Source organism: Rhinoraja longicauda, chromosome 18, assembly GCF_053455715.1.
Source record: "Rhinoraja longicauda isolate Sanriku21f chromosome 18, sRhiLon1.1, whole genome shotgun sequence".
Lineage (NCBI taxonomy): Eukaryota > Metazoa > Chordata > Chondrichthyes > Rajiformes > Arhynchobatidae > Rhinoraja > Rhinoraja longicauda.
The window spans coordinates 15,883,452-15,909,179 of NC_135970.1; the positions used below are offsets into that span (position 1 = coordinate 15,883,452).

Here is a 25,728-nt window from a genome sequence, read left to right on the forward strand (position 1 = left end):
ACCTTAAACACAAAACAATGACAAAACCCTGAAAATTAAAACTCTACCTAAAACAAAAAACAATGGTGCAACGCCCACAACACAGAATAGTAGAGTCAACTTTACACCGGGAAATAATGCAGCATCTTTGCTGGTCTTTAAATCAGCTTATCTCACAACTAGCAGTAATGCAGCACTAGATAGCAATGATGCAGCACTAGAAGTCCACCAAACGCGAGTGGCTTGGCATTTACTGCAATGAGAAAACATCATTTGGAAGACATTTTGATGCTCACCTTCAGAGTAAATAATGCAGCATTCCAAAAAAGGAACAATACAAAAAGCATGGCAAGAGAACTCTGGCATTGACAGCAGGAAATCCTTCAATAATATCGCAGCATTAACCTAGGAGAGGGCAGTACCACATCCCTCAGAATAGGAGCATTATATTGCATTTATACAATTTCAGGCTTTACTTTTTGATCATTTTTATGCAGTGTTATATTTAAATGTGTTTATCTTAAAAGTCAAAAATCGTTAACCTTACAAATTATTCCAGGAAGTTGACCTTTAGACTTTAGAAATACAGCGTGGAAACAGGCCCTTCGGCCCAACGAGTCCACGCCAACCAGTGATCACCCTTTACACTAGCATTATCCTACACACGAGTTACAATTTACAGAAGCCAATTAACCTACAAGTCTTTGCAATGTGGGAGGAAACCGGAGCATCCGGAGAAAATCCACATGGTCACTAGGTGAACGTACAAACTCAGTACAGACTGCACCCTTAGTCAGGATTGAAACCGGATCTCTGGTGCTGTAAGACAGCAACTCTACTGTAGAGCCACTGTGTCACCTTTGACGTTGACCAATGTTACTTTGGGTATCATCAGAGACAATGGAGCTGACCTTTCCATTTTCGCTCAAAACTCCCAAAAACCACTTGGACCTACCTATCTTTACAACAATCATTATAAATCGTTCAGCCGGAGTTAAAAGCAAAAGTAATGTGGAGAATATCTGCTCTTCGAGGCTTGGGACTGCAGAATAGATTGATAGGTCAGGAAACCATGTCCTCCATTTGAAGAGAAATTTAGCATCAAGATTTTCTTCTCGAGCTCTCTTGTAGTAAGAGCAAAGCACTTAACCTGTCCATTTCAGCTAAGGCTATAAGTGGGAGGTGCTGGTCAGCCTTGACAACTAAGCTTGGGAGGTCTGCAAGTGTCATTCTGTAAAAAGAGAATCAAAAAAGCTTCTTTAATTTGATAATGATCTTAGTTCAAAGTGTTCATCTGATTCACTACAAGTTCTAAGAACTCTATGAGGCGAGTGAAAAATGCAAGACCCAGGTCAGATTAGAAGGGGCCCCTATTGTTATTCTTCAAAGTGTAAAGTTAGATATTGGACAGTCCCAGAAAAGTAGTGATGTCACAGACATGGAGCCCTGCAATGTAAGACTATCTAAGGCAAACCCATAGCTTTACTTCATTCTAGTTGCTAGGGAAAACACTGCAACAACAAACAATGCAATAGAATCACACAGCAATCCTCAACGAGCAACCTTCTTAAAAGGGTGCACAGAGAAACAAAAACGCCAGTGCATCGTACCGCAAACAACGGTTTAGTTTCCTCAGCAAATTTATGTTGAGCAAGCAGGAGCCGATCTGAAAGCACTCCTTGCTAAAAAGGCCTCTCACAAAGGGTTAAGACTGCACCTACCATATGAACACAATTCAACAGAACATTGCAACTGCCTGCAGAATGAAACATGTCACTGCATTACTTGCCAAAATGCCACCTAACTGCAACACATGATAATGCAACATTGACGGGAAAGCAAGCATAGCAGCAGCAAACGTACAGTATTAGCTGCAAAAGGAATTACCCTTCAAACCACATATCACTGAACAGCAAAAATGCAGCATCCTTTGCAAAACAATACTGTATAGTTTTACAGCAGCGAATCTGCAGCAGGCACACAATAGAAAGCAGGTTGACACCACTTGCATTCAGAAGCAGGAAGTGAAATCCACAGCAAACAGCATTACAGGAAGCAATGCAGAATTTTTTGAAATGCAACAAATGCGCAACCCATCCATCTTTCTTCAAAAGATGCACAACCTGTCCACTGCAGCCTCCCTGGACCAACCACACATAGTGCAATACACTTTGCAGCAAAAAAACCTGACATCCCTTCGACAGAAAGCAAGCTGCATTCTTCATAGTAAACAAAGCAGCATTTCTAGTAACTCCAGTTTTTTTGTTTGATCTACAAATGAAAAGAAAATGCCAAATCTTCAATGAGAGAGCCAAACCTATTCCCCCAGATCCTGGCACTACTCAGGGAGTTAAAAAAAAAAGAAGCTAGATCAGAAGATGGTGGTGCAGATTCCAAAACTCAAACATCAGTCAGTTCCACTCCTTGCTAGTTACTTACCCTCTTGTTACTTGCAGTAGTAGAGAGGATGTAGTCAGTTGTCATACTCCGCTTGGTGAGGTTGTTCACGTTTAGATGGACTTTGGCCTTCTCTGTCAAACCAAAAAACACAATCTATGGTCACCAAGTGCAAATGAATAAAGTGTGGCATGTCAGAGCTTTCCATTTCTAACCCCAAATGAAATAGATGGGCCCTTGGGAGCGATTATCACTATTGGCACACTCAACAGGGAAGAGAAAGCAAAATGCAGTTTTAAATTTTCATCTATAAACAAAAAATCAAATTTTCAAGTTCCCAGTGGCTTTTTTTGAAAGATACTTACCACGCAAGGATATTGGGAGTCTTGCATCAGCCAGATATGATTCAGACCATGGGACCACCAGAATTGGTCAATCCGATGGGCTCCCTTGGCCTAACATATGATCGATCAGACCACTGGACTTTTAACTTTTATTTCAGTGAAGCACTTTAATCAACACGGCCCAATAATAATGAAATAAACATAAATTTAATCAGAGGTGGAATCAAACCACTTTGGTTAAACTCTAAAGGTGGCGCCATAGGGAAATAAGATTTCAGGTGCATTTCGCTGTTATGCTGCTTGCATGGGCAGGTTTGGAGTAACAGGGTGGAGGGGAGATGTGCAGTTCCCTTGTTTCTCTATGCCTCTCTCCATCCTCTCCCAAAAGCCCTGGGGCTCATTTGTTACCTCCAACCTGTAGACTTTCGACTTTAGAGATACATCACGGAAACAGGCCCTTTGGCTCAACAAGATCGCGCTGACTAGCGGTCACCCCAGTACACTAATACTATCCTACACACTAGGGACAATTTACAAGTTTTACTGAATCCAATTAACCTACAAACTGTACGTCTTTGGAGTGCGAGAAGAAATCGGAGCACCTGGAGAAAACCCATGCGGTCACAGCGTACAAACTCCGAACAATTTTACAGCATCCGTAGTTGGGATTGAACCCGAATATCTGGCGGTGTAAGGCAGCAAAGTTACCACTATGCCACCGTGCCACACACTCCTTGGAACTGATACCACTGACAATTCCTTTTTTTAAACAAAACATCTCGTGACTCACCGCTTGACATGACCGCCTACTTTAAAAAACACTCAACTATATTGTGTAAAACTCGTTCCAGGGACTGCCATGCAAGAGTATTGCAATTCATGAACATGCAGAGACCGACCAGGCATCTATTGGATCTAAATCCCATATCAAACTTTAGTTCAGGGCAACACCACCATATTCCCACAGCTATGTAGCTGTGTGCCTCCTGTCTCAGTTTAAAAGCTGTCAACTGTCAGCACCAAACATGGCTCCAACACACTCGCATCTCAGCCAGAAAGTTCTGGATTTGCCTCACTCCTGAAGCCTGCCTGCAAAAGCCCAGCCAGGCTGACAATCCAGCAACATTCTGAGGAATAGTTGCACTGTTGGATCAAAGTCTTTCACATGTTAATCCGAGACATGTTAATCAGTAAAATGATCCTACTGTCCTCTCTCAGAAACAGCAAGACATTTGTCCCTGGAGCCTAGCCAATATCTACTCTCTATTGATACTGCAAGAACAGATGATTTGATCATTACTGTGGCTTTGTTTGTGGGAGAATGCCCTGCACAAATTGGCAGCTGCATTTTCCACACGATCACAGTGATTACACCCAAGAAATATTTCCATGATAGCAAAGAAATTTCGGGTGGTCCAGTGCTGTGAAAGACGCAATGGAAATATGAGTTTATCTTTTTACACCACCCAGAAATTTGTGGCTGTCCCTTGGAAGTCAAACAAACTTCATGTTTTCTATCCTCACAGGAATCATTAACACCATGGTCGGTGTGGCAAGTTGGGCCGAAGGACCTGCTTCCATAATAAATGACTCTATGACCACATTCATAAGATGTGAACTTCTGTTGGATCTGACTAATTACACAGTTGTCTAGTAACTGGCTCACAATCTGATGCACTTGGGTGGTGATATAATGAAAGTTCACTGAGATAAAAGATCATCTGAGTAATTCTGCAACCTGCAATTCCGTCTCCCATTCCTCTAAACCCCAATCTAACTCAAACATTTCTCAAGAGGCTGAAGACTTTTTCATCCAATTGGTATCTAGAAACACATGTTACAGTCTCAGCTGAGGGACTGAGTAATTAGGACACAGTGGATAATTTATTTTAATTCTTTAAAACCCGGCAGGCTGATAATTTTCAGTTGATTAGTACATTGAGACTGAAGTCAAATGTCCAGTGTCTGGACAAAAGTCAAGGGATAAGAGTGGAAGCAATGAAATACAGGTTCAATCCTACTGAATGGTGGAGCAGGAGATTGCCAAATATTCTACCTCCTGCGCCTTTTAATGTTTTTATTATCTTAGACACTTTCCTCTCATACAGCTTCCAAAGAGTCCTTATTTAGTTAATATTTTGCTGTACATAATCCAGTTTCTTAAGTCTGAAATTATTTTATTGGACCCCCCAGCCCACGTGGATATATTCAGAGCTCTCCCGTATGATGGAAGCAGGTCATTGTCTTACCAGCCTCTGATTCAGCCTCATGAGGCATCTCTTCCTCAGAACTTGAGCCGTTCAACTTCTTCCTCTCCTCCTCATCATCGTTAACGTGCTCCAGCATTACAGACTCCAGTGTCTTGCGCTCCTTGTCATGCATTGAAATCTTATCTTTGCTGCTCATACGAGAAATAGAAGTCCTGGTGGGATAACGGATTAGCACTAATTGGCTGTTAGTGTGATGCGTGCAGGACCAAGACTCGATGAGCAAGTTCCATCTCTGAGGGTTAGACACAAAACTCCAACAGGGTATAAAGGAGCCACTCTCCAGCATTAGGCAAATGGGATTCTGATGGCAAACACCAAGAAACACAGCACAATGTATTCTAGTTTTATGCTCTGCTCCCCGGAATCAGCCTGAGCAAAACTCCCTCTGCCCTTTTACCATTAGTAATGCACTCTCAGCTTTGCTATTTATTGATGCTTTTGCTGTGTGAAACATGTCCCAAATCGCTTTCAATGTGCAACGGATCTTTGACTCACATGAAAAACATGCTTCCATCTATCCTGCAAGAACAACATTCTGAGCCCAGGTCAATAATACTCTGTAAAACATTGAACAGTACAGCACAAGAACAGGCCGAACTGTCCACAAACTCCATGTCGAACATGATGACAAGTAAAACTAATTACCTCTGAATGTGATCCATATCCCTCCATTCCCCATTCATGTACTTATTTAAAAGCTTCTTAAATGCCACTATCATATCTGCCTGTTCCACCACCTCTGTCAGCACGCTCCAGGCTCCCGCTACATGCAATACTTCAGATCCCCGCAAAGTGCGCAGCTGCAAGTTTCTGTGTATCTATTCCACTTTCTGGGTCTCTTAATTACCACATAATGCGTTGCTATGCTGTGTAAATCTTTCCTTAGTCTACAACGCCTTGTTGTTCTCTGTCAGTTCTGTAACAGTGTTAGCTCTATCCCAATGTATAATACACACTGTAATTGTAATGCAACGTACTCCGAACTCTATTATCCGGTTTCATTCTTGACTTAACACATTTATTAATAATGTTCTACCATGATCAACCAGTGTAGCAAGGCATTTTTGATTCAAAGTTGAATGTTATTTATAAGGAAATGCTGGAGATGTTCTTTTGTACCCTGCTCTATCTCAAAAGCATAAAACAACCATTGAACCTCTGGCAGGCCCCAAGAGGCAAAAACTCAAACAGCATTTTATTTAGTGAGGCGTCATTATTTGTCCAGTGAAGAAGCCAATACAGTGCAGCAAACTTTCAATCTTGGGGCCAGGCCTCAACACACAGTGTATTCCTGTTCACTAATGCAGGGTTATTGCAACACTCAATGCTTTACATCATTCCCCTCCCTTCCCTTTCAGCAATACATTTATTTATTAATTTAGCCTCTATTTCTTGTACAGTTTTAACAACACTTTTAGGTTAAATTGCTAGAAGATAGATGGCAAATTGGATGGGCATTTATCATCTTGACCAACACATGATAACATGGAGGATGGACACAAAATATTGGAATAATTCAGAAGGTCAGGCAGCATCTCTGGGGAAAAGGAATAGGTTTTTGATCAAGATCCTTCAAATGTCACCTATTCCTTTTCTCCAGAGATGCTGCCTGACCCGTTGAGTTACTCCAGCATTTTGTGTCTATCTTCGGTGTAAACCAGCATCTGCAGTTCCTTCCTACACATGATAAAATGGTAATGGAATTGTCAACTAATCATGTGAATCAATATTTTAAAATGTTTTGAAAGGTGCAAAGAAAACATATTGCATGTACCATCGTCAGGAATAAGTGAATGCAATGAGATAGGCTCCGAACTGAGCAGGAATCGATTAATCTTCTAATGGATTGGCGCATTAAAAACAGTGGAATATGAGAGAAAGAAAATCAAAAGGCAGCAAGGATTTAGAAGTAATAATGTATCTGGTCAGAGTTCTATTGGATTCCTTTATGGATTTTATTGTAATTCCAGATGATATTTAACGATTTTACATCCACAAATGATAAGAGTCGCAATAAAATGCCGACAGATGAATGAAGTGGATCAGAAATTGGGTCAAAAATAGGGAATGGGAAATACATAGAAATTATCCCATGGTCTCTTCTGGATTCCTTGTTGTTCACATGATTAATAAATGTGAAGTTATATTAATACATAATCGCAATGATTCCTATACTATTGATTAAGTAACAGACTCTTGATTAAGTGAAACAGTAGTTTCCAGAGAAATAAACTGATGTCTAAATCCAGATCAATTTAGTGGACTGTTTCCAATATTGATAGCTTTTAATATAAATAAATGTAATGCACAATGGAACATTAATCATTGATGAAAGAATTCTTCTATGGATAAGAATGACCGACAGTCTCTGGAGTTTGGAGGAACAGAAGTTAGATATCCATTTACATAGACGAGAATGGATTTGTGCAAAATGACTTAAAAGCACCAAATCTCCAACTGTATTATTTCAATTAATCACTTATCATCTTTGCAATTTTTCCTTTTCCTGGCTCATTCTGTTTAGCAAATTAGTGAACATGAAAAATTACATAGCCCTTTAATTGGTACCTTTATTACCATGAAAGCCAGTGCTCACATTATCCATTATATTTATGGATCTAGTCCATTATATACTCGCAGGTATAAATTCATAAGTTAAAGGAGCAGAATTAGGCCATTCAGCCCATCAAGTCTACTCAGTGCATGACCACTACGCAAGTCAACGTAGACCCGGTGGGCTGAAGGCCTATTTCCATGTAATATCTTTCTATCAATGGCCGGAAAGCATGAATCATTGGGGCCTTGTCTATAACAAATGGAAAAAAGGTATGCACTTATAAAACATCTTAGCTTTCTCAAATACCCAGGCTTCACATATGATTAATTACTTAGAAATGAAATGACTGCCGTTTAGCATTAGCCTCAGTAAGATAGATGGAAAAGATCTCTGTTTAAAATCACATCCCGATAGAGAATAATTCTAAAGTTCAGAATTTTTCAATAACGCATTGAAGTATCAACCTAGCTTATGTATTTAAGTCCTAGAGTGGAGCTTGAATACACAAGTATTTGGGAAGGTGCCAAGCTGTCACCGATACAGTTGAATGTATATGGTGCGTTTCAGGGAGATGTTGCTGGCACTTGGAGTTCTTTTGCCCTTATTTGCACTGCATTTGGATTGAAAAGCTCTTGCAGTACCTTAACCTGCCACTGGAGGCTATTAATACACTTTAGAAAACGATGGAAAAGGGATTTGTTGCATGTCAGCTCTGCATTTTCACCAGTGCATCAAGAAAATATATTTTTCCTTGATTTTTTTTTTCATTATGGTATGTATGATTATAATAGAGCTGTAATTAACTAAAGGCACTTAAACACAAAATGTTAGGGCAGCACACTGGTAGAGCCGCTGCCTCACAGCGCCCGAGACCAGGGTTCGATCCCAACCTCGGATGCTGTCTATGCAGTTTGCACATTCTTCCTGTGGCCACATGGGTTTCCGCTGGGTGCTCCAGCTTCCTCCCAATTACCAAAGAGGTGTGTGTTTGTAGGTTAATTGGCCACCAGAAATTGCCCCCAGAGTGTAGGATGTGGATAAGAAAGTGAGATAAGATGTGCAACACATCTCAGAAAGGCAGAAGGATCTGAATGCTCTAGCACTTAATTCGCACCGCAAGTAAACCATCACACTAACAGAATCTTATTGTTTATTGTGAAGGGGACTGAATGCAAGAGCAAGGAGTTCGTGCTTCAGTTACCTGTGATATTAATGAGACTAGATCTGGAGTACTGTATTGGTTTTCTTGATTCAGTAGGTGAATGTATTGGAAACAGTTCCGAGTAGGCTTACTGCACCAATACTGGGAATGGGTGGGTTGTCAAATGAGGTCCAGTTGGACACACTAGACTTGCATTTAAAAGAGTGAGAGTGATTAAAACATGCAAAATCCTGAAGGGTCTTAACAGGGAGGGTGGGAAGAGGGAGAATCAAAAGCTTGTGGTTACTGTTTAAAAATAAGGCAGAGATGAAGAAGTTTCTCTCAGAGGGTCATGAGCTTTTAGAACTCTTTTCCTCAAAGTGTTGTGCAAGCAGCATCTTTGAATATTTTTTAGGCAGAAGGAGATAGCCTCTTGATACCAAGAGGATTGAAAGATTACTGCAAGTAAGCAGAAATGTAGAGTTGAGGTTACAGTTGGACCAGCCATGATCATATTGAATAGTTGAGAGGCCATGTGGCTTACTCCTGCTCCTAATTCTATGTTCATGTGCTGCATGTAACTTGCACACACTGAAGCACAACTGGGTCACTGATGGAGGAAATACACATTCAAGGCAGTGAACGAGGGGCGATCTATGTGGGATAGTTTCTCCTTCCCTAAATATGAAAGAAATACCATCAATTGGACGCACAGCCATTTACCATAAACCCATCATTTCTTCCCTTTGTTTAGTTCGAGGATTCAAAACCTCATCTATTTCAAAACATGCCACTTGCATCTCAAGCCCCTGCCCATTCTCTCCCGAGCAACAATGTAACTGGATCCATGTGCACATGTGGAGGGTCTGAATCAACTCAATTACTATTTATCCTCATCTCCATTTCAAGATTAGAGAGGGGACTGACCATGAAGATGAATTTTTGTGAGTGCGCGCAATCTTCTATCTCATCCTTTTTTTCACATGTATATCTTTGTGTATTATGCTCCATTTGTTTCAGATTTAGGATGTGCGTTAGACAAATGTGTGTTGGATTGTTCGCAAGTCAGACAAATCCCAGAGTGAGGTGCAATAGATCAATGTCTAGTTGCTGGAAGGACAGCACAAACATTCTTAGGGATTACGACACAAGAATTTACAAACCTCAAACAAAATAACAGCTTATAAATAAAAGTCAAATCTGATTTAAAACGGAGCAAAAAAATTGAGTTGAGCATTCACTATCATGGTTGTCATAACATCAAGGCTTCAACAACATGGAATCCAATGTTCTTTGATGTGTGGGTCATCCTCTTGCACCTTACAAAGCAGGTGTCATTAAAACAAAAGCTACTCATTCACCTTCCAGTTGAAGCGATTCCATTCAAAATTAGCATCAAGGTACGGTAACCCTCAATACACTGACCCTTGTTTAACATTCTTATTCTACAAGAATGTTTAATCAAAAGAAATAATTAGATCTTAAAAATGTTTTTCAAAAATGATTTTCAATCGTACTACTGCTTCCACTTTCATTGGGAAAAGAAGGGGAAAAAGTAAATCAATTGTGTTTTTAAGCATTAACTCGTCTTTCTAGGGTGAAGTGGTGCCCACAGTTAAAGACTAATCCAGTGATGTTAGGGTGGGCAATTCAGTTGGCATCGCCACCCATCAAACAGTGAGTCTACATGCTGCAGTACAATCACCAGAGCAAACCAAGTCAGAACTAACCTTCTGCTCCTGGGTGGTAATTGCTGAGAGGCATTCGACAGGTCAATAAGGGAGGTCTCCATCTTGGCTTGCTTCTCTTTCTCAATCCTCAACTTTTTTTAGTGAAAAGAGGAAGATAAAGAAAAAAAAAAAATCATAGAACTATAAATAGTTTACTGTGTGGGAAAAATCCATAGGAAAAAAAGTATGCAGTTCATAATCTGAATAAAGATCCCTCCATCTCATCCACAACAACAGTTCCTTGCATTTCCATGTGGGGAGGCTCAAAGTGGACGGTAAAAATCCACTTCACATCTCTGAAGTGAAAAGATCTCCCTTAATTGTGCCCCTATTAGTAAATATGGAGTAAGGTTGTTTGTATGTCAGATCACCTATCCCATGAGGAGTAAACAGTGCAGGGAATTGGACCCAGCATACAGTGTCCTACCCCTTTAACCATCTTCAGTTCATACGAAGAAATAGACACAAGTTTTGGCCTAATATTGCCCACTTCCAAATTATATGTTCAAACCATAGTTTAAGACAATGGGTTTTGGGGTATCTCCCCAATTTTGCAAGAGTAAGGAAGAAGGTCCAAAGAATAAGGTGCATTTCAAATTGCTTGTTTACAGATATCTGTTGTCAATCATAGATTATCTAGTGATGGTTTGAGAAGAGATTCTTCACACAAAAAAGCACCATAAATCCCTCATTAGTCCTCAGCCTCATTCCCTGGCAATCCAAGCTAACCAAGAGATCAGTAAATTGGTCATAGTAAGCTTTATCAGTTTGGCGATTAAGTGGGCAGGCGGGCTGACCAAAAACAGTTGCCTGTAAATCTCTGCTTCTACTTACAACTGTCTGTTTCCTCTGTAGCTCCTCCAGCAAATCCAAGAGCCTTTCATCTGCAACATCGAATGCAGTTTGACCCTATGATTCAGGAAAAATCCGTCACTGATTAATGTTCCAGAAGGCAAGAAATCAATTTGCTGCCTTAACACTCATTCCAGAAACAGTTAAGTAAAGTTGTAAGCCGGCTACAGAACACGACCAAACAATGAACACCTGTGATGTTGCAAAATTCCAACCAATTTAGGGGAAAAATCTCACCATTGATCAATAAATATCTGAGCACCTGAACTGAGGCTTTCAGGTGTTTTTCTTTTCAACAACCTTAATCATGGTTCATTAGTGGGAAAGTCTTTCCAAGAAAGCAGAAGATCAAACTTCTAATGCTCCAGTCTTGGAAATGTAGTTAGTTCTGTGATCAGGAGTCTGGGCACAGGGTTTCTGGTTTGGCGGCTACTTTCCTCTAATCAACCACCTTATTTATTATTGTCAGGTGTGCCCTGCCTCCTGATAGAGCACTTTTGTCATTATTATGTCATCGGATGCAGTTGTGAAAGCATCACTTATAACTACACCAATGCACAAAAGTATCAGCATATGCAACAAATTAGCCAGTGAAAATGGCATCACATGCAGTAACCACTCGACCCATCTTACGTTCGTATGGCAGACACAAGAATGGATCATGATACCCAACAGTGTAGCATTATTGTTTCGCTACAACCAGCTCACCCAAGAGAAACATACCGCATTTCCCCAAAGTACAGGAAAGTCAAGCAATTCTAACCCGTGAGTGATGTGAGATTTTGCACCATTTAAAATCATGAAGTAGAAACCACTATCCAAGTTCATCATGAAACATTAATCTGCAAGATCAGTGTAAACTCACATGCATGAATTGAGGATCAGTTTTTGCATCCTTTAATTTGAATTTTTTATCATAGTATAATACAATGCAAAAGAGGGCAATGCAGTGCAAAGTATAAATGTGATACAAATAGATGAAATAAGGAGCAAGGCAGTATAGAATAAGGCAAAGAATACAGAGCAACAACAATTAATGTAGGGAGCATGAGATAACATTGCACAAGGTAATATAACTATGAAAATCCAGTAATTTTAATAATATAGAACAACATACTCACAATGTGTGCCCCTTAGTAAATGCTTTGCTCTATATTTGAATAAAAGATGTCCTTGAAAAGTTTTGAAAAGAATACAATGAAATATAGTGCAATATCATGCAATAGCTTTACAGAGAAAAAGTATAACAAAGAGTAACGTAGCAAGTAAAGAGGAATACAAAAAAAATTCATGCTGGAAAGTAGATCAATTTTATACAACAGAGTTCACTACGAGTGATACAGAGCAATGACAGCAATACAGAACAGCGCTGTGCACATTCAGCAATGCAGAAGAACATGGAATGAGAGTGCTTACAAATCAACAGCACAGGGCACAATCTCTCAAAAGTACAATGAGTTAAAGCACTGACAATTAATCAATAACGTCATCACTTCACACTGCAAGTTCCAAAAAATAATGCAATAAATGACTGATTAATCTTGCTTAGGCTACAGAGATTGAAAAAGCATAGTGGTCATGGTATATCATACAATATATTAGAACAGTGTAAAATAGAGTCTATAGACCAAAGGTTAGCTACCTATTTTAATCTTCTCACATGGGAAAGATTTTTTACTGATCGCTTCCCTCCTAAATTTTTTCCTGAGAAACCTCTCAAACCGTGCTACTAATTGACATCAATATTCAGCTCTATAACTCTGCTTGGAATTTATCCAAAAGATCTATTTTTTTTAAACTGCTGGTGTTGTTTATACACCGGAATACATGTAATGTACATGATTAAATGTAGCAGAATACTGTTCTAATGATAAAACACAAAACTTAACCTACAAATCTTGTATCGATAATGCACCATTCATGTGTAAATCAAATTCAGAGGATTAAGATGTAGAAGGAACAAGGAACTGCAGATGCTGGTTTACAAAAAAAGACTCAGTGGGTCAGGCAGCATCTCTGGAGAATATGGATAGGTGATGTTTTGGGTCGGGGCTCATCTTCAGACTCGAAACGTCACCTATCCACATTCTCCAGAGACGTTGCCTGACCCGCTGAGTCATTGCAGCACTTTGTGTCGTTTTTGGTAAACCAACATCTGCAGTACCTTGTCTCCACTTTTACATTTTTTACTTTTCATTCCTGTTTCATCGCCAATCTTTCTATTTAAATTCTCTTTCTGTGCCTGATTTTTTTCCTACTTCTGCGCCCTTCCCTTTGTTCCTCTGTTCCTTTCTCCATCATTGAACCTCAGAGATAATGAGAAATTGTTGGTCCCAGAGGCACCACTGCCCTCGCCACCATTGTCAAAGTGACCTCATCTCACTCCCTTTTCTTTTTTCATCTTTGACCTTTGCCCAACCATCTACCAATCAAAACCCCTCTTACCTGTATCCACCTATCACCTACCATGTTCTCCATTGTCAATCTGTATTTCTGGCAATTTACAGCACAAGATACTTTGAACTAGGAAATGGAGGATATAGATCTACGAAAGGATATATCTCTGTGCAACCTCAGGCCTGGTAAAACACATCACAGAAAATTGAGGCTCCGTACTTTTAATGATAAGATGATATATAACATGATAACATGTGATTTTAACTTTACAATGGCAGTGACATTTTTTTTTAGTTAAGTCATAGAACTGGATGAATAGTAATCATATACAGTCAATACAGTTCTTGCAGAGTGAAGTAACTAGTCCTAGAATTAGAAAAGATTTGAATAGCCATACACAAATCCATCCAAATCAAGAGTAAATAGATACATGATGATCAGGAATGAATGAGAATGATTTTTTCATCCTCGAGTCCAGGAGACCAAGGTTATCCATAGCAGTTGGACTGGGTACACACTGGAATATAACCCAAGAGCTTTGTGGTGTACATCTTGGTACCTTCCCACTTATGCATCAATGCATTTTAGCTTTGAAAGAAGACAACTTAGCCCCTGGAGTCCACAGTCATGGAGAACTTAGCTGTCTGCGTGTGGGGGCTCTTAACCAATCACTTAATGCAGGTCGGACTCACCACTTTATTGACAGCCTGCATGTTGCACAAGCTCTCCACCAACAATCTGCAGACTTCTTCTTTGCCCCAGTGAGAAGCTGCATGAAATGGAGTCCAACCATCATTGTCTAGACTGTCCACATCAAAGCCAGCCTGGATTAATAACCTGCAACACAAGATTTCTTACATTAAAAGATACTAAATTTTCTTTGAATTAATAAACCCTTTGATTGAGTATATTTGAACAAGAACATTTAATTTTATAGAGTGCTGTCAAGACATGTAGAGGCTGCAAAAAGTGGAACAAGATAGGATTTATTGCAATTATATATTTAAAACATTTTAGGGAATCCTGCACCTGAAGTGCTACTGCATTTGAAGATTTTTAAAGATGCATTGAATGTGGCACAGCATGTCCATCTGAGAGGTGCATCAGGAGTAGCTCTGGAAAATAACGCCAGAGCCCTCACCTTCACCAATCAACTCATTTCATATGCATCTGTCCACAATAATATTGATGGGAGAAACCACTGGACTATTTTTGGAAATGAAATTCCACCTTCACGTTTAGGACACACAGCATTACATTGCCTTGCACAATAGACAATAGGTGCAGGAGGAGGCCATTCGGCCCTTTGAGCCAGCACCGCCATTCAATGTGATCATGGCTGATCATTGTCAATCAGTAACCTGTTCCTGCCTTCTCCCCATACCCCCTGACTCCACTATCCTTAAGATCTCTATCCAGCTCTCTCTTGAATGCATTCAGAGAATTGGCCTCCACTGCCTTCTGAGGCAGAGAATTCCACAGATTCGCAACTCTCTGACTGAAAAAGTTTTTCCTCATCTCAGTTCTAAATGGCCTACCCCTTATTCTTAAACTGTGGCCCCTTGTTCTGGACTCCCCCAACATTGGGAACATGTTTCCTGCCTCTAACGTGTCCAACCCCTTAATAATCTTATACGTTTCGATAAGATCTCCTCTCATCCTTCTAAATTCCAGTGTATACAAGCCTAGTCGCTCCAGTCTTTCCACATATGATAGTCATATCATATCATATCATATATATACAGCCAGAAACAGGCCTTTTCGGCCCACCAAGTCCGTGCCGCCCAGCGATCCCCGTACATTAACACTATCCTACACCCACTAGGGACAATTTTTACATTTACCCAGCCAATTAACCTACATACCTGTACGTCTTTGGAGTGTGGGAGGAAACCGAAGATCTCGGAGAACACCCACGCAGGTCACGGGGAGAACGTACAAACTCCTTACAGTGCAGCACCCGTAGTCAGGATCGAACCTGAGTCTCCGGCGCTGCATTCGCTGTAAAGCAGCAACTCTACCGCTGCGCTACCGTGCCGCCATTCCAGGAATTAACCTAGTAAACCTACGCTGCACGCCCTCAATAGCAAGAATATCCTTCCTCAAATTTGGAGACCAAAACTGCACACAGTACTCCAGGTGCGGTCTCACGAGGGCCCTGTACAATTGCAGAAGGACCTCTTTGCTCCTATACTCAACTCCTCTTGTTATGAAGGCCAACATTCCATTGGCTTTCTTCACTGCCTGCTGTACCTGCATGCTTCCTTTCAGTGACTGATGCACTAGGAAAACCAGATCTCGTTGTACGTCCCCTGTTCCTAACTTGACACCATTCAGATAATACTTTGCCTTCCGATTCTTACCACCAAAGTGGATAACCTCACACTTATCCACATTAAACTGCATCTGCCATGCATCCGCCCATTCACACAACCTGTCCAAGTCACCCTGCAAACTCATAGCATCTTCCTCACAGTTCACACTACCACCCAGCTTTGGATCATCTGCAAATTTGCTAATGGTACTTTTAATCCCTTCATCCGTCATTAATGTACGAGGTCCACGAGGTGGTGGCACTACGAGGTCCACCACCGATTTCCCATCATCCTCGGTTGCAGAGCCTTCCCGGCTTATCCATTTTGTCAGACCAACAGAGGTCAGGCCTCAGAGAGGAGTACAATAGCACCAGAACAGTCCGCTTAGGCAGTCAAGGAGCCGAGATATTGGCCAGCAAAGTCAGCCTCGGAAGTCGACTATGGGAATGGATCTGACAGTTCTGGCCAGGCCGGAGTTCCAGAGCCCCAGCCACAGGGGGATAATTCGACCGGCCGACCAGCGCGGAAGTCACGATGAGGTTGACATCGGCCGGCTCACCCACCATATTTTTGGGGAAATTTCCAGTGGGGATTTCAAATGCGCTCTCATAATTAATAAAGGAGGTGCCAGACCACCAGTTAATGGAAAATCAGTGTTGAACCTGTACTATGGTGCTAAGTGAAACACATTAGATCGAGCAGTTCAAAACTTGCTATCGTAAACTGCAAAGGATCACGAGCAGGAGTTGCGTTCTGTTAAACTATGTGAAACAGAATAAAAATAACTGCATTTGTGTCTAGCTTGTCAAGTACTCAAAGCAGTTCGCACTCAGCAAAATATTTTAAATATAGTAACTGCTGAAACGCAAGAAACGTGTTAACTAATTTGTGCTCATCAAGTATCTGAAAATGGCAGTGATAATGAACAGATGATATGATTTAACGATGAGAACATCAAAAATGTGTGTTCGTGTATAGTTACCTCATTCTTTCATCAATCTTTATAGAAACATAAACATAGAAAATAGGTGCAGCTTTGGGTCATTCGGCCCTTCGAGCCAGCACTGCCATTCAATATGATCACGGCTGATCATCCAAAGTTAGGACCCCGTTCTGGCTTTTTCCCCATATCCCTTGATTCCCTTAGCCCTAAGAGCTAAATCTCTCGAACATATCCAGTGAATCGGCCTCCCGTCTTCTGTGGCAGAGAATTCCACAGATTCACAACTCTCTGGGTGAAAATGTTTTTCCTCATCTCAGTCCTAAATGGCCTACCCCTTATTCTTAAACTGTGACCCCTGGTTCTGGACTCCCCCAACATCGGGAACATTTTTCCTGCATCTACCCTGTCCAATCCTCTAAGAATGTTATATGTTTCGATAAGATCCCCTCTCATCATTCTAAATGCCAGCAAATGTTCTCTTTTAGATTGCTTGGCTTGTTTCTATTGAACAACTTTCCTGCTTCAATCCCAAAACCCCTCCTCGAATCACCAGCTTGTCATTGTTCGCAATCTTAGGGCAAATAAAGCTCATTCCCACAGCAGGAAGCAGCAATTTCCCTGTAGACAAATCATAATCAGCTCAACATCAATCTTTTTTTTTAAACATTCCTCAATACAAATTTGCCTTTAATATTTTGATAAAGAGTAACCCAGGGTAACGTCTTTTAGCTGAAACAAGAGACTCTCTCAACTCTTTTCACCGAAATCACTATAATTGTTCACTTACTTCATGACCTCCAAGTAGCCTTTGGCAGCAGCAACATGAAGGGCACTCGCTCCAGTTTTTGGGTGCCGAATATCTTCCATTTTCCCTCGATTTAGCCACTGCCTGGCATCCTGGACCATCCGCTGTTCCTCCTCCTTCCTGGCCACCTCCACGTCGACCCCTGCAAGCGAGATGCAGGATAATTGTCACCAAAAACAACACAAGCCCCAGCACTATCTCAATGTGCCTGCAAATACTACCTTGCCCCATGCAACAGCAGTTGATGCATAAGCTGTAACATGTGCACGTTTAGTCATTTTCCCTCATCTGAACCATGCTGAATGGCATGGACTGGACTCAAGGGCGACTCAAGATAATAAAAGCCCATCAATCATGAAGTGTGCCTCTGGTGTCAATCATCAAAACTTTAGATTTCTAAACATTACCTCCACATTTCAGGTGCCAGAGGTCAGGAGGCTGATATTTCCTGGTTTGTAAAGACTTTCTGGTCTGAAATTAAACTTGCGTTTTGAAAAATGACCTAATTAAACCTGGAAATGTACAGCCTTTCAGCAATGCTCAAGTTTATAAAATATAAACAAATGCTGCAAAAGGGAGCATCCTATTTTCCTCCCTCACACAAGACTCCACAGTCACAAGGCACACATCAACTTTGTATAAAACAAAAATAAACATTGCCTAAAAAAGCATTTCGATTCTGGCTTCAAAGTTCCCTTCAAATAATTTTCAATAACTAATCAAAAATTGCAAACAGTTAAAGAAATGTATTCATTAAACGGCACTGATTCACCGTGAGGAAATTCAAGATCCTTCAATGCTCATCCTAAAATGTCTGCAGAATTGGATATTTGCCTGGATATTCAACTGCACGATTCTGACCCTTTTCTCAGCATTATACATGTGAAAATCATTATTTTTTCCAGGAGCGGAATACAATAGCGACCATTTCTAAGTCGCTTTGCGTCACCTGGAAAACATTCCTGGCACTTCCTGTCAGGAATCGGCCATGTGACTCTAACACAATTTCATTGTCAGGGATACAAGAGATGATGTCATCACTCTTTTGGGACCACGACAAACAACTGTGGAGATCTCCTGGGAGAATGTGTCATATGATATGTGACATGCACAATGTAAATCATCCATCAAAATCCCTGGGTCCCACTGGCCCTCCACACCATTTTAAAATCAAACATTCAACAACCTCTAGTCTCCGATTACCCCAAAGACATCCTATAACTGCAGATCCATCCAGCAGTTCGCCCAGTCACCACAGGCCTCTCTCTCCGGTGCTACTCTCTCTCCATTTCTCTCTCTCTCACACACACATCTTTAACTATAAAAGCAATGACCCACAAGCAAAGGCACGCGAGTCTCCTGGCAACAGTGTCCCATGCCCAGGCTTTGAGGAGAAACTGCAGGCTGACCGTAAGAAAGAAATGGCATTCAGGGAATCAAATGGACAGATTTGTCTTAATCAGTCTGAAGAAGGGTCCCGACCCGAAACGTCACCTATTGATGTTCTCCAAAAATGCTGCCTACCAGGCCCGCTGATTTACATCAGCACTTTGTGTCCTTTTCTATAAACCAGCATCTACAGTTCCTTGTTCCTACATTTGGACAAATGTAATTATGTTTTTTGAAGTTTCTGTCACTTTATTGTGGCTGGGGTAAGTTTTACATCAAGAACCACTCCTGTAGTGCATCATTAAAGTCACAAATATCAAAGTGCTTCAGTGGAGCATTATCATAAATAAAACATATATTTTAAAAAATCTAAACATTGCCAAACCACATGAGACAGAGGCAGGTGGTTAAGGATACAGGATCCAAAGACCATTTAAAAAGAGGGGAAAATGGTGGAGAATTCTGTGGTCATCAAGTTATTGTACTAATTCCACTGTTTGCATCCCTGTAACCCATCGTTATCACCTCTTCCCCAGCCAACAATGGGCCATTAAGGGCTCCACCCGTACTTGGTCATCTGTTGCTGGCCCTGATTTGTTCTGGCCTTACCCCTTCTTCCCTCCCCCATCTACTTTCAGTCTGAAGAAGGGCCCTGACCCGAAACGTCACCCATTCTTTTTCTCCAGAGATGCTGTCTGATCCGCTGAGTTACTGCAGCACTTTGTGTATAAACCAGCATCGGCCATTTCCTCCTCTATGACAATATGACCTTGTTGGCCTTCTGCATTCAGCAGCCGCATCTCAATCGCAATTCATTCTCTAAACTCTACAGTTAAATTTTAATGGCTAATACAGATATCTAGTCTTGCTGAAGTAAAGGGTCACTATTGTGTAGGAAGGAACTGCAGATGCTGGTTTAAACCAAAGATAGACACAAAACGTTGGAGTAACTCAGCAGGTCAGACAGCATTTCTGGAGAAAAGGAATCGGTGATGTTTTGGTTCGAGATCCTTCTTCAGACTGTAGAAGGGTCTCGACCTGAAATGTCACATGCTCCTTTTCTCGAGAGATGCTGTCTGACCCACTGAGTTACTCCAGCTCTTTGTGTGTATCTAAAGGGTCACTATTGTAGCCAGACCCAAGACTGTTCTTTTACACCAAAACATGCTGTAATCAATCTTTATCCACAGGGCTGGAATTACCCTACAATTCGATGCTTTACAGATCTTTAATTGTGAAGCAGTATCTTCCCACCAATCTGTTACCCAGTTACATGGAGTTCTTACCTTGCTTTTTAATGACCTCCTTCAGCATCCTCTCCATAGCTTCACCCTGGGCAATGTCAACCGGCAGCTCGCCCTCACTGTTCACAGCTGCAACGCTTGCTCGCTGTTTAATTAGGTATCTATTCATGAAATGGGTAGATATATTCAGGGCTGGCGGGGTATCAGCTATCACCATGCCTCAACTCTATACAATGCATAGGACTTGTCTCAACTGAACCCCAAGTGGGTTTCCTCAGGACTTGAACATAAGTGCTAATGACTCAGAATCTTTATGCATGGCCACATGAAAACATCTTGTTCACAGGAGTCATCAGCAAACTTAGATCCATAACTAATAAATAAAGACTCGGTTTCACCCGCATTAGGTCCATATTATTTTATGCCTATTTAATTGTTTATGTAAATACCTCCTATACATAGGATTTCCAACCAAGGCCTCAATGGTGAAACAGGCGGAGGGAGGATGATGGCTGACTTTAGTGGAACGTCACAACGGCTGGGAAGGTGGTTGAAGGCTGCAGTGGGCAGGTGCTACAGACGGGAAGGTAGACCCTCCCGCCCCCACGAGTCTCAGGCAGATGAGGCTCGTCAGCCTAGGAAGGCAGTCCATCTAGGAGAGGGGAAACTCTGATCTAAAACCTCCACTGCCTTGTGGCCATATCCAGTCATGGAAAAGGCTCCAGGAGTAAACCTCAAGAAAAATCCGGAGTCGGAGTCCCTAAGGTAGTTCGTCGTTGTCTACAACCTCGTTCTGGCAGCTCCTGCGACGGTGCTGGTGCCAAACTGTAATGGCTCTGCTGTTCCTTTAGATCGATCAGCGATGTGGAGAAGGGGGACGTGCTGCATGGGCAACAGCCTGTCCTTCATATGACATCGCCCAGGCTTGCATCCGACCACACATCGACGCTGCTCTAGCCGAGGTTTGGAGCAAGCAGCCAACAACCAGGATGACGGAGGGGGGCCTTAGACTTAGATAGGATTTGTATCTAATGCCATTACCTCCTCTGGCAGTTTGTTCTAGATATCAATCATACTCTGTGTAAAAAAAATCCTCTCAGATTCCCTTTAAAACTCCTACCTCTCACCTTAGATACAATACTCTCTTGTTTTATAAACCCCTACCATGGGGAGAAACGTTTGACCATCTACCCCCTGTTATGCATCTTTGAATCTTAAATATTTCTATAAAGTTTATCTCGGCTTCCTTTACTTCTCTCCTGTCTCTCCCCATAACTAAAGTCCTCTAATCCAGACAACATCCCTCTACATACTCTCCAGCACAACCACATCCTTCCAATAGTGTGGTGACCAGAGCTGCAGCCAAATCACTTTCTTGCAAAGTTGCAATGAAATGTCCCAAATCTGATATTCAATGCCCTGACCATTTAAGACAAATATGCCATGTACATTCTACCCTCCCAAACTGTGCTGCCACGTTCAAGGAGTGTTGGACTTGACCATAATCTATTGGTTCATAAACGTTCCTGAGAGCCGTATCCTTTGTATGCCCTCCCGCTATTTGTCTTCTCAAAATGCATCACGTCACACTTGTGAAAGAACATTATTGTGACAGAGGGAACACAGTAAAGGTTTACCAGATTGATTCCTGGGATGACTGATTTTTAATAAGATCAGAAATTAAGTAGCTGCAGCTAAATAAGACTTTTGAAAGGTGCACCAAATAATCTTCTCCCACTTCCTTTCTTTACATATCTGAGAATTCTGAACTCCTCACCATTAATTTGTGCCCCTTGATCTATTAGTGTGTGGGGGAGGAGAATCTCACTTGTGGAAACTAGCAGATGAACAACAATGATCTCACCCAGTTCTACACATACTTGTGCTCCTGCGATGGGTCATCAAGCCAAGCATTCTTATTAATGTTGTCTGCTGGGCAACAAGCCAGTGATACACAGCACACAGTGTCTAAAATGGTCAGTCTGTTGGCGGACTGGACCACCTGCCCAGCCAAAGCTGTCCTGGACCAGTCTGACCCAACGTCCTGCTTCACACTGAACTCGCTCCGCATTCAGCCACCATCAGACAGGGTCTGTAACAAACACTTTAGACTTTAGAGATACAGCGTGGAAACAGGCCCTTCGGCCCACTGAGTCCAGTGATCATCCCGTACACTAGCACTATCCAACTTGGGGCAATTTAAACCAAAGCCAATTGACCTACAAACCTGCAAGTATTTGAAGTGTGGGAGGAAATCGAAGCAGTTGGGAAAACACATTTGGTCACAGGGAGAACGTACAAACGCCGCGCGGACAACAACCGTAGTCAGGATCAAATCCGGGTATCTGGTGCAGTACGGCAGTAACTGCTGCGCCACTGTACCACCCAAAAACTAGGGCATGAGACTTAGTCCACTCCAAGGGACTAGTTTACGATTGGATTGATGAGGATAAAGACTGCCAACGTGGTCAGAACATTGAGGAAGGATCAGCCTGAGTATAATTGCAATGGGCAGGGGTAAAAGGCACAGAGACAAAATGTAATTGTGGGGTGGAGGCAGATAGTGCTTTATATGAACCTCAGGGTGGGCCTGGCACAAAAAAAGTGCCAAACTAGAAGAGTTGTGGGGGACACAGGCTTCTGCAGAAAGAATAATCACCGTTCAGATTATAGTATGATTACCCAAAAGTTAGTAATTTGTGTTCTCTTTTAGACTGAAAATGCAATGATTATGAAGTATGAAAAACTGTGTAAATTAAACAGAGCATAGAACAGTGCAGCTCTGGAGCAGGCCCTTCGGCCCACACTGTTTGTGCTGAACACCTGCTGAAGCCAAGTTAAACTAATTTCCTCTGCCTGCAAATGATCCATATCCATTCATTCTCTGCATATTCGTGCATCTATCTAAAAGTCTCTTAAAAGTCACTATCGTATCTGACTTCACTAGCACCCCCGGCAGCACATTTCAGGCACTCACCCACTGTGTAAAAAAGAAAAAACTTGCCCTACTCTTTGCCTTTAAAAATAGAACTTAAACATGAAATTGAATATGCTCCTTGTGAATATATTTGCACCCTTCCAAAATGCATTAAAACCTCACTGAAAGTTGTACGGCCAACATCCACCATTTAACAAACACCACTGGAAACTATCACCAGAATGTTCAATGCAAAGCCTAACAACTATTTTAATTCTAAAGTGGTTCCTGCACTATGAGGGAGACATTACTCGGTATAAATAAAAGTTCTGTTTCCCAAATGACAGATAGTGTTTTTCGATGGAATTTCTCAAGTATTCCTTCCATAACTAAAACAAGAACTGGAATGCCATTGTGCATTGCTAATACTAAGACACTGGAAAAGTATCAAACACTGAGAAAGCTCAGTCCTTTATATTGTGGGTTTGCTGCCAGACAATCCTAGAAAATAAATAATCTCCCTCAAAGTCCCGAACCTCTTTCAAGCTACAGTATTCAGTACTTACTCACTTATTCCAGCTTTCTCTCCCTTCTACAACAATCAGTCTGAAGAAAGGTTGTGACCCAAAACATCGCCTGTTCATGTACTCCAGAGATGCTGCCTGACCCACTGAGTTACTCCAATACTGAGTCTTTTATTACAACACGGCAGGCCATTCAGCCCATCTCACTCCTGCCAGCCCTCAGTAAGGCATTACCATCGTTACCTTCCCCATCTTCTTATTTTTCATTGTCGGACTGAAACTTTATTCTCTTGACAGCTCCCGATTGACTCTTTCATCACTCAGCTTTGGGGAGTGGGAAGAAAACAAGCATCTTGGATGGACCCACATGCAGAGGAAAAGTGCAAACGCCTTCCAAGCCAGCAGCAAGGTCAGAATCAAAGCTGGGTGGCTGGAACCTTGCGGTAATTCTGCCTCACTTCACTTCTGACTTAACTGAATGTTGGCTTGGCTTTCTGTGCAATTGTTTAATTCAGAATCCAAAAGCGGTTGCTGCTCTTTTTCCAGTTTGGATTGAATGAGCCAAGGTTGAAAACTGGCGATGCAGAGTGACTGGGGTTGGCATGGTGGCTCAGCGATACAGTCGGTGCCTCACAGCACCAGAGACCCGGGTGTGATCCTGACTACGGGTGCTGTCTGTACGTTCACCCTGTGACAGCGTGGGTTTTCTCCAGGTGTTCCGGTTTCCCCCCACACCCCAAAGACGTGCAGGCTTGTAGGCTAATTGGCTTTGGTAAAATAATTGTAAATTGTTCATAGCGTGTAGGATCGAGCTAGTGTGATCGGACTTGGTGGGTTTAAGGGCCTGTTTCGGCGCTGTATCTCTGAAGTCTAAAGACCATGTTCATGTTCAGTGAGAATACTGCTCAGGTGCCAATGAGGATCAGTCGGTTCCATACTCACTGGGTGATCTCCATGAATCCACAGGAGGCCGCAGCGTGAAGTGCTGTCCAGCCCTCATTGTCAGGCTGATTGACATCGACGCCGTGCTCCAGCAGAAAGGTAACCATGCTCAGGTTTTCGTCAATGCAGGCCTGTCAGAAAGCAAGGGGTAACAGTGAGTGCACAGAGACACAAAGGACTGCAGATGCTGGTTAAAACACAAAAGGACACAAAGGGCTGGAGGCTGATACAAGGTGGACATAGGCAAGGTGGGTTTCAATGGGCAGATGGTTGGAGGAAACACACGTGGCTGTGGAAGTGAGTCGGGGAAGTGAGAACATGGTTGTCGAGCCGGCGAGCAGCAGGAATCAGAGTGGGGCCTTCTTTTGTTGGCTGCTTGGCCATCTCTTCCTGCTTGGTCAAGTCGAGAGAGTCAGGAGAGTTTTATTGTTGTACCTACCGGAACGGAACAATTAAATTCTTACTGGCAGCAGCAAAGACATCGGGTGGCCCCACCAGCAGTGGCTGCCGTGCCAACAGTCTGTCTGTCCTTTCTTCTTTTTGTTATTTTTAGTATGTGTTAAAAGTATTTTTTAGTGTTCCTTGGTTTGTTTTATGTGGGGGGTGGTAGAGGGGATTGGGGGAAACTTTTTTTTCAATCTCTTACCTCGACAGAGATGCGATTTGTTTCCGTATCGTATCTCCGTCCCCACTGCGGCCTAACATCGAGGAGTTGGTGGCCTTTCCTGGAGACCAACCTGGCGCTCCAAGCCACGGGAGTCTGCGGGACTTTAACATTGCGGAGCGTGCGATCACCTTTGCCGGGGATCGAAGCTCCGACCGCGGGGCCTGTGGACTTTAACATCATGAAGCCCGCGGTCTCTGGTAAGAAGAGGCCGATTCGGGAGCTCTATGCTACAGAGAGAGTTTCAACCGCCCCAACGCGGGAGTTTCGATCATCCCGACGGGGGCTTCGATCGTCCGCTGCAGGGGCTTTGATTGC

The 25,728-nt window shown here is 42.1% G+C and overlaps 1 protein-coding gene across 5 annotated transcripts in view; it reads right to left on the reverse strand.

Annotated features, from left to right (window-relative positions):
* The window catches only part of LOC144602266 (protein phosphatase 1 regulatory subunit 12A-like), a 150,050-nt gene that overhangs the window by 67,360 nt on the left and 56,962 nt on the right, over window positions 1–25,728 (reverse strand). For all 5 annotated transcript variants that reach the window (XM_078415153.1, XM_078415152.1, XM_078415155.1 and 2 more), the window contains exons 2-9: window positions 24,747–24,877; window positions 20,406–20,524; window positions 17,713–17,872; window positions 14,360–14,504; window positions 11,253–11,327; window positions 10,419–10,510; window positions 4,970–5,142; window positions 2,419–2,510 (exon numbers count right to left, since the gene is read on the reverse strand). In XM_078415153.1, the coding sequence (XP_078271279.1) occupies window positions 2,419–2,510; window positions 4,970–5,142; window positions 10,419–10,510; window positions 11,253–11,327; window positions 14,360–14,504; window positions 17,713–17,872; window positions 20,406–20,524; window positions 24,747–24,877 (987 nt within the window). The remainder of the gene's footprint in view (window positions 1–2,418; window positions 2,511–4,969; window positions 5,143–10,418; window positions 10,511–11,252; window positions 11,328–14,359; window positions 14,505–17,712; window positions 17,873–20,405; window positions 20,525–24,746; window positions 24,878–25,728) is intronic.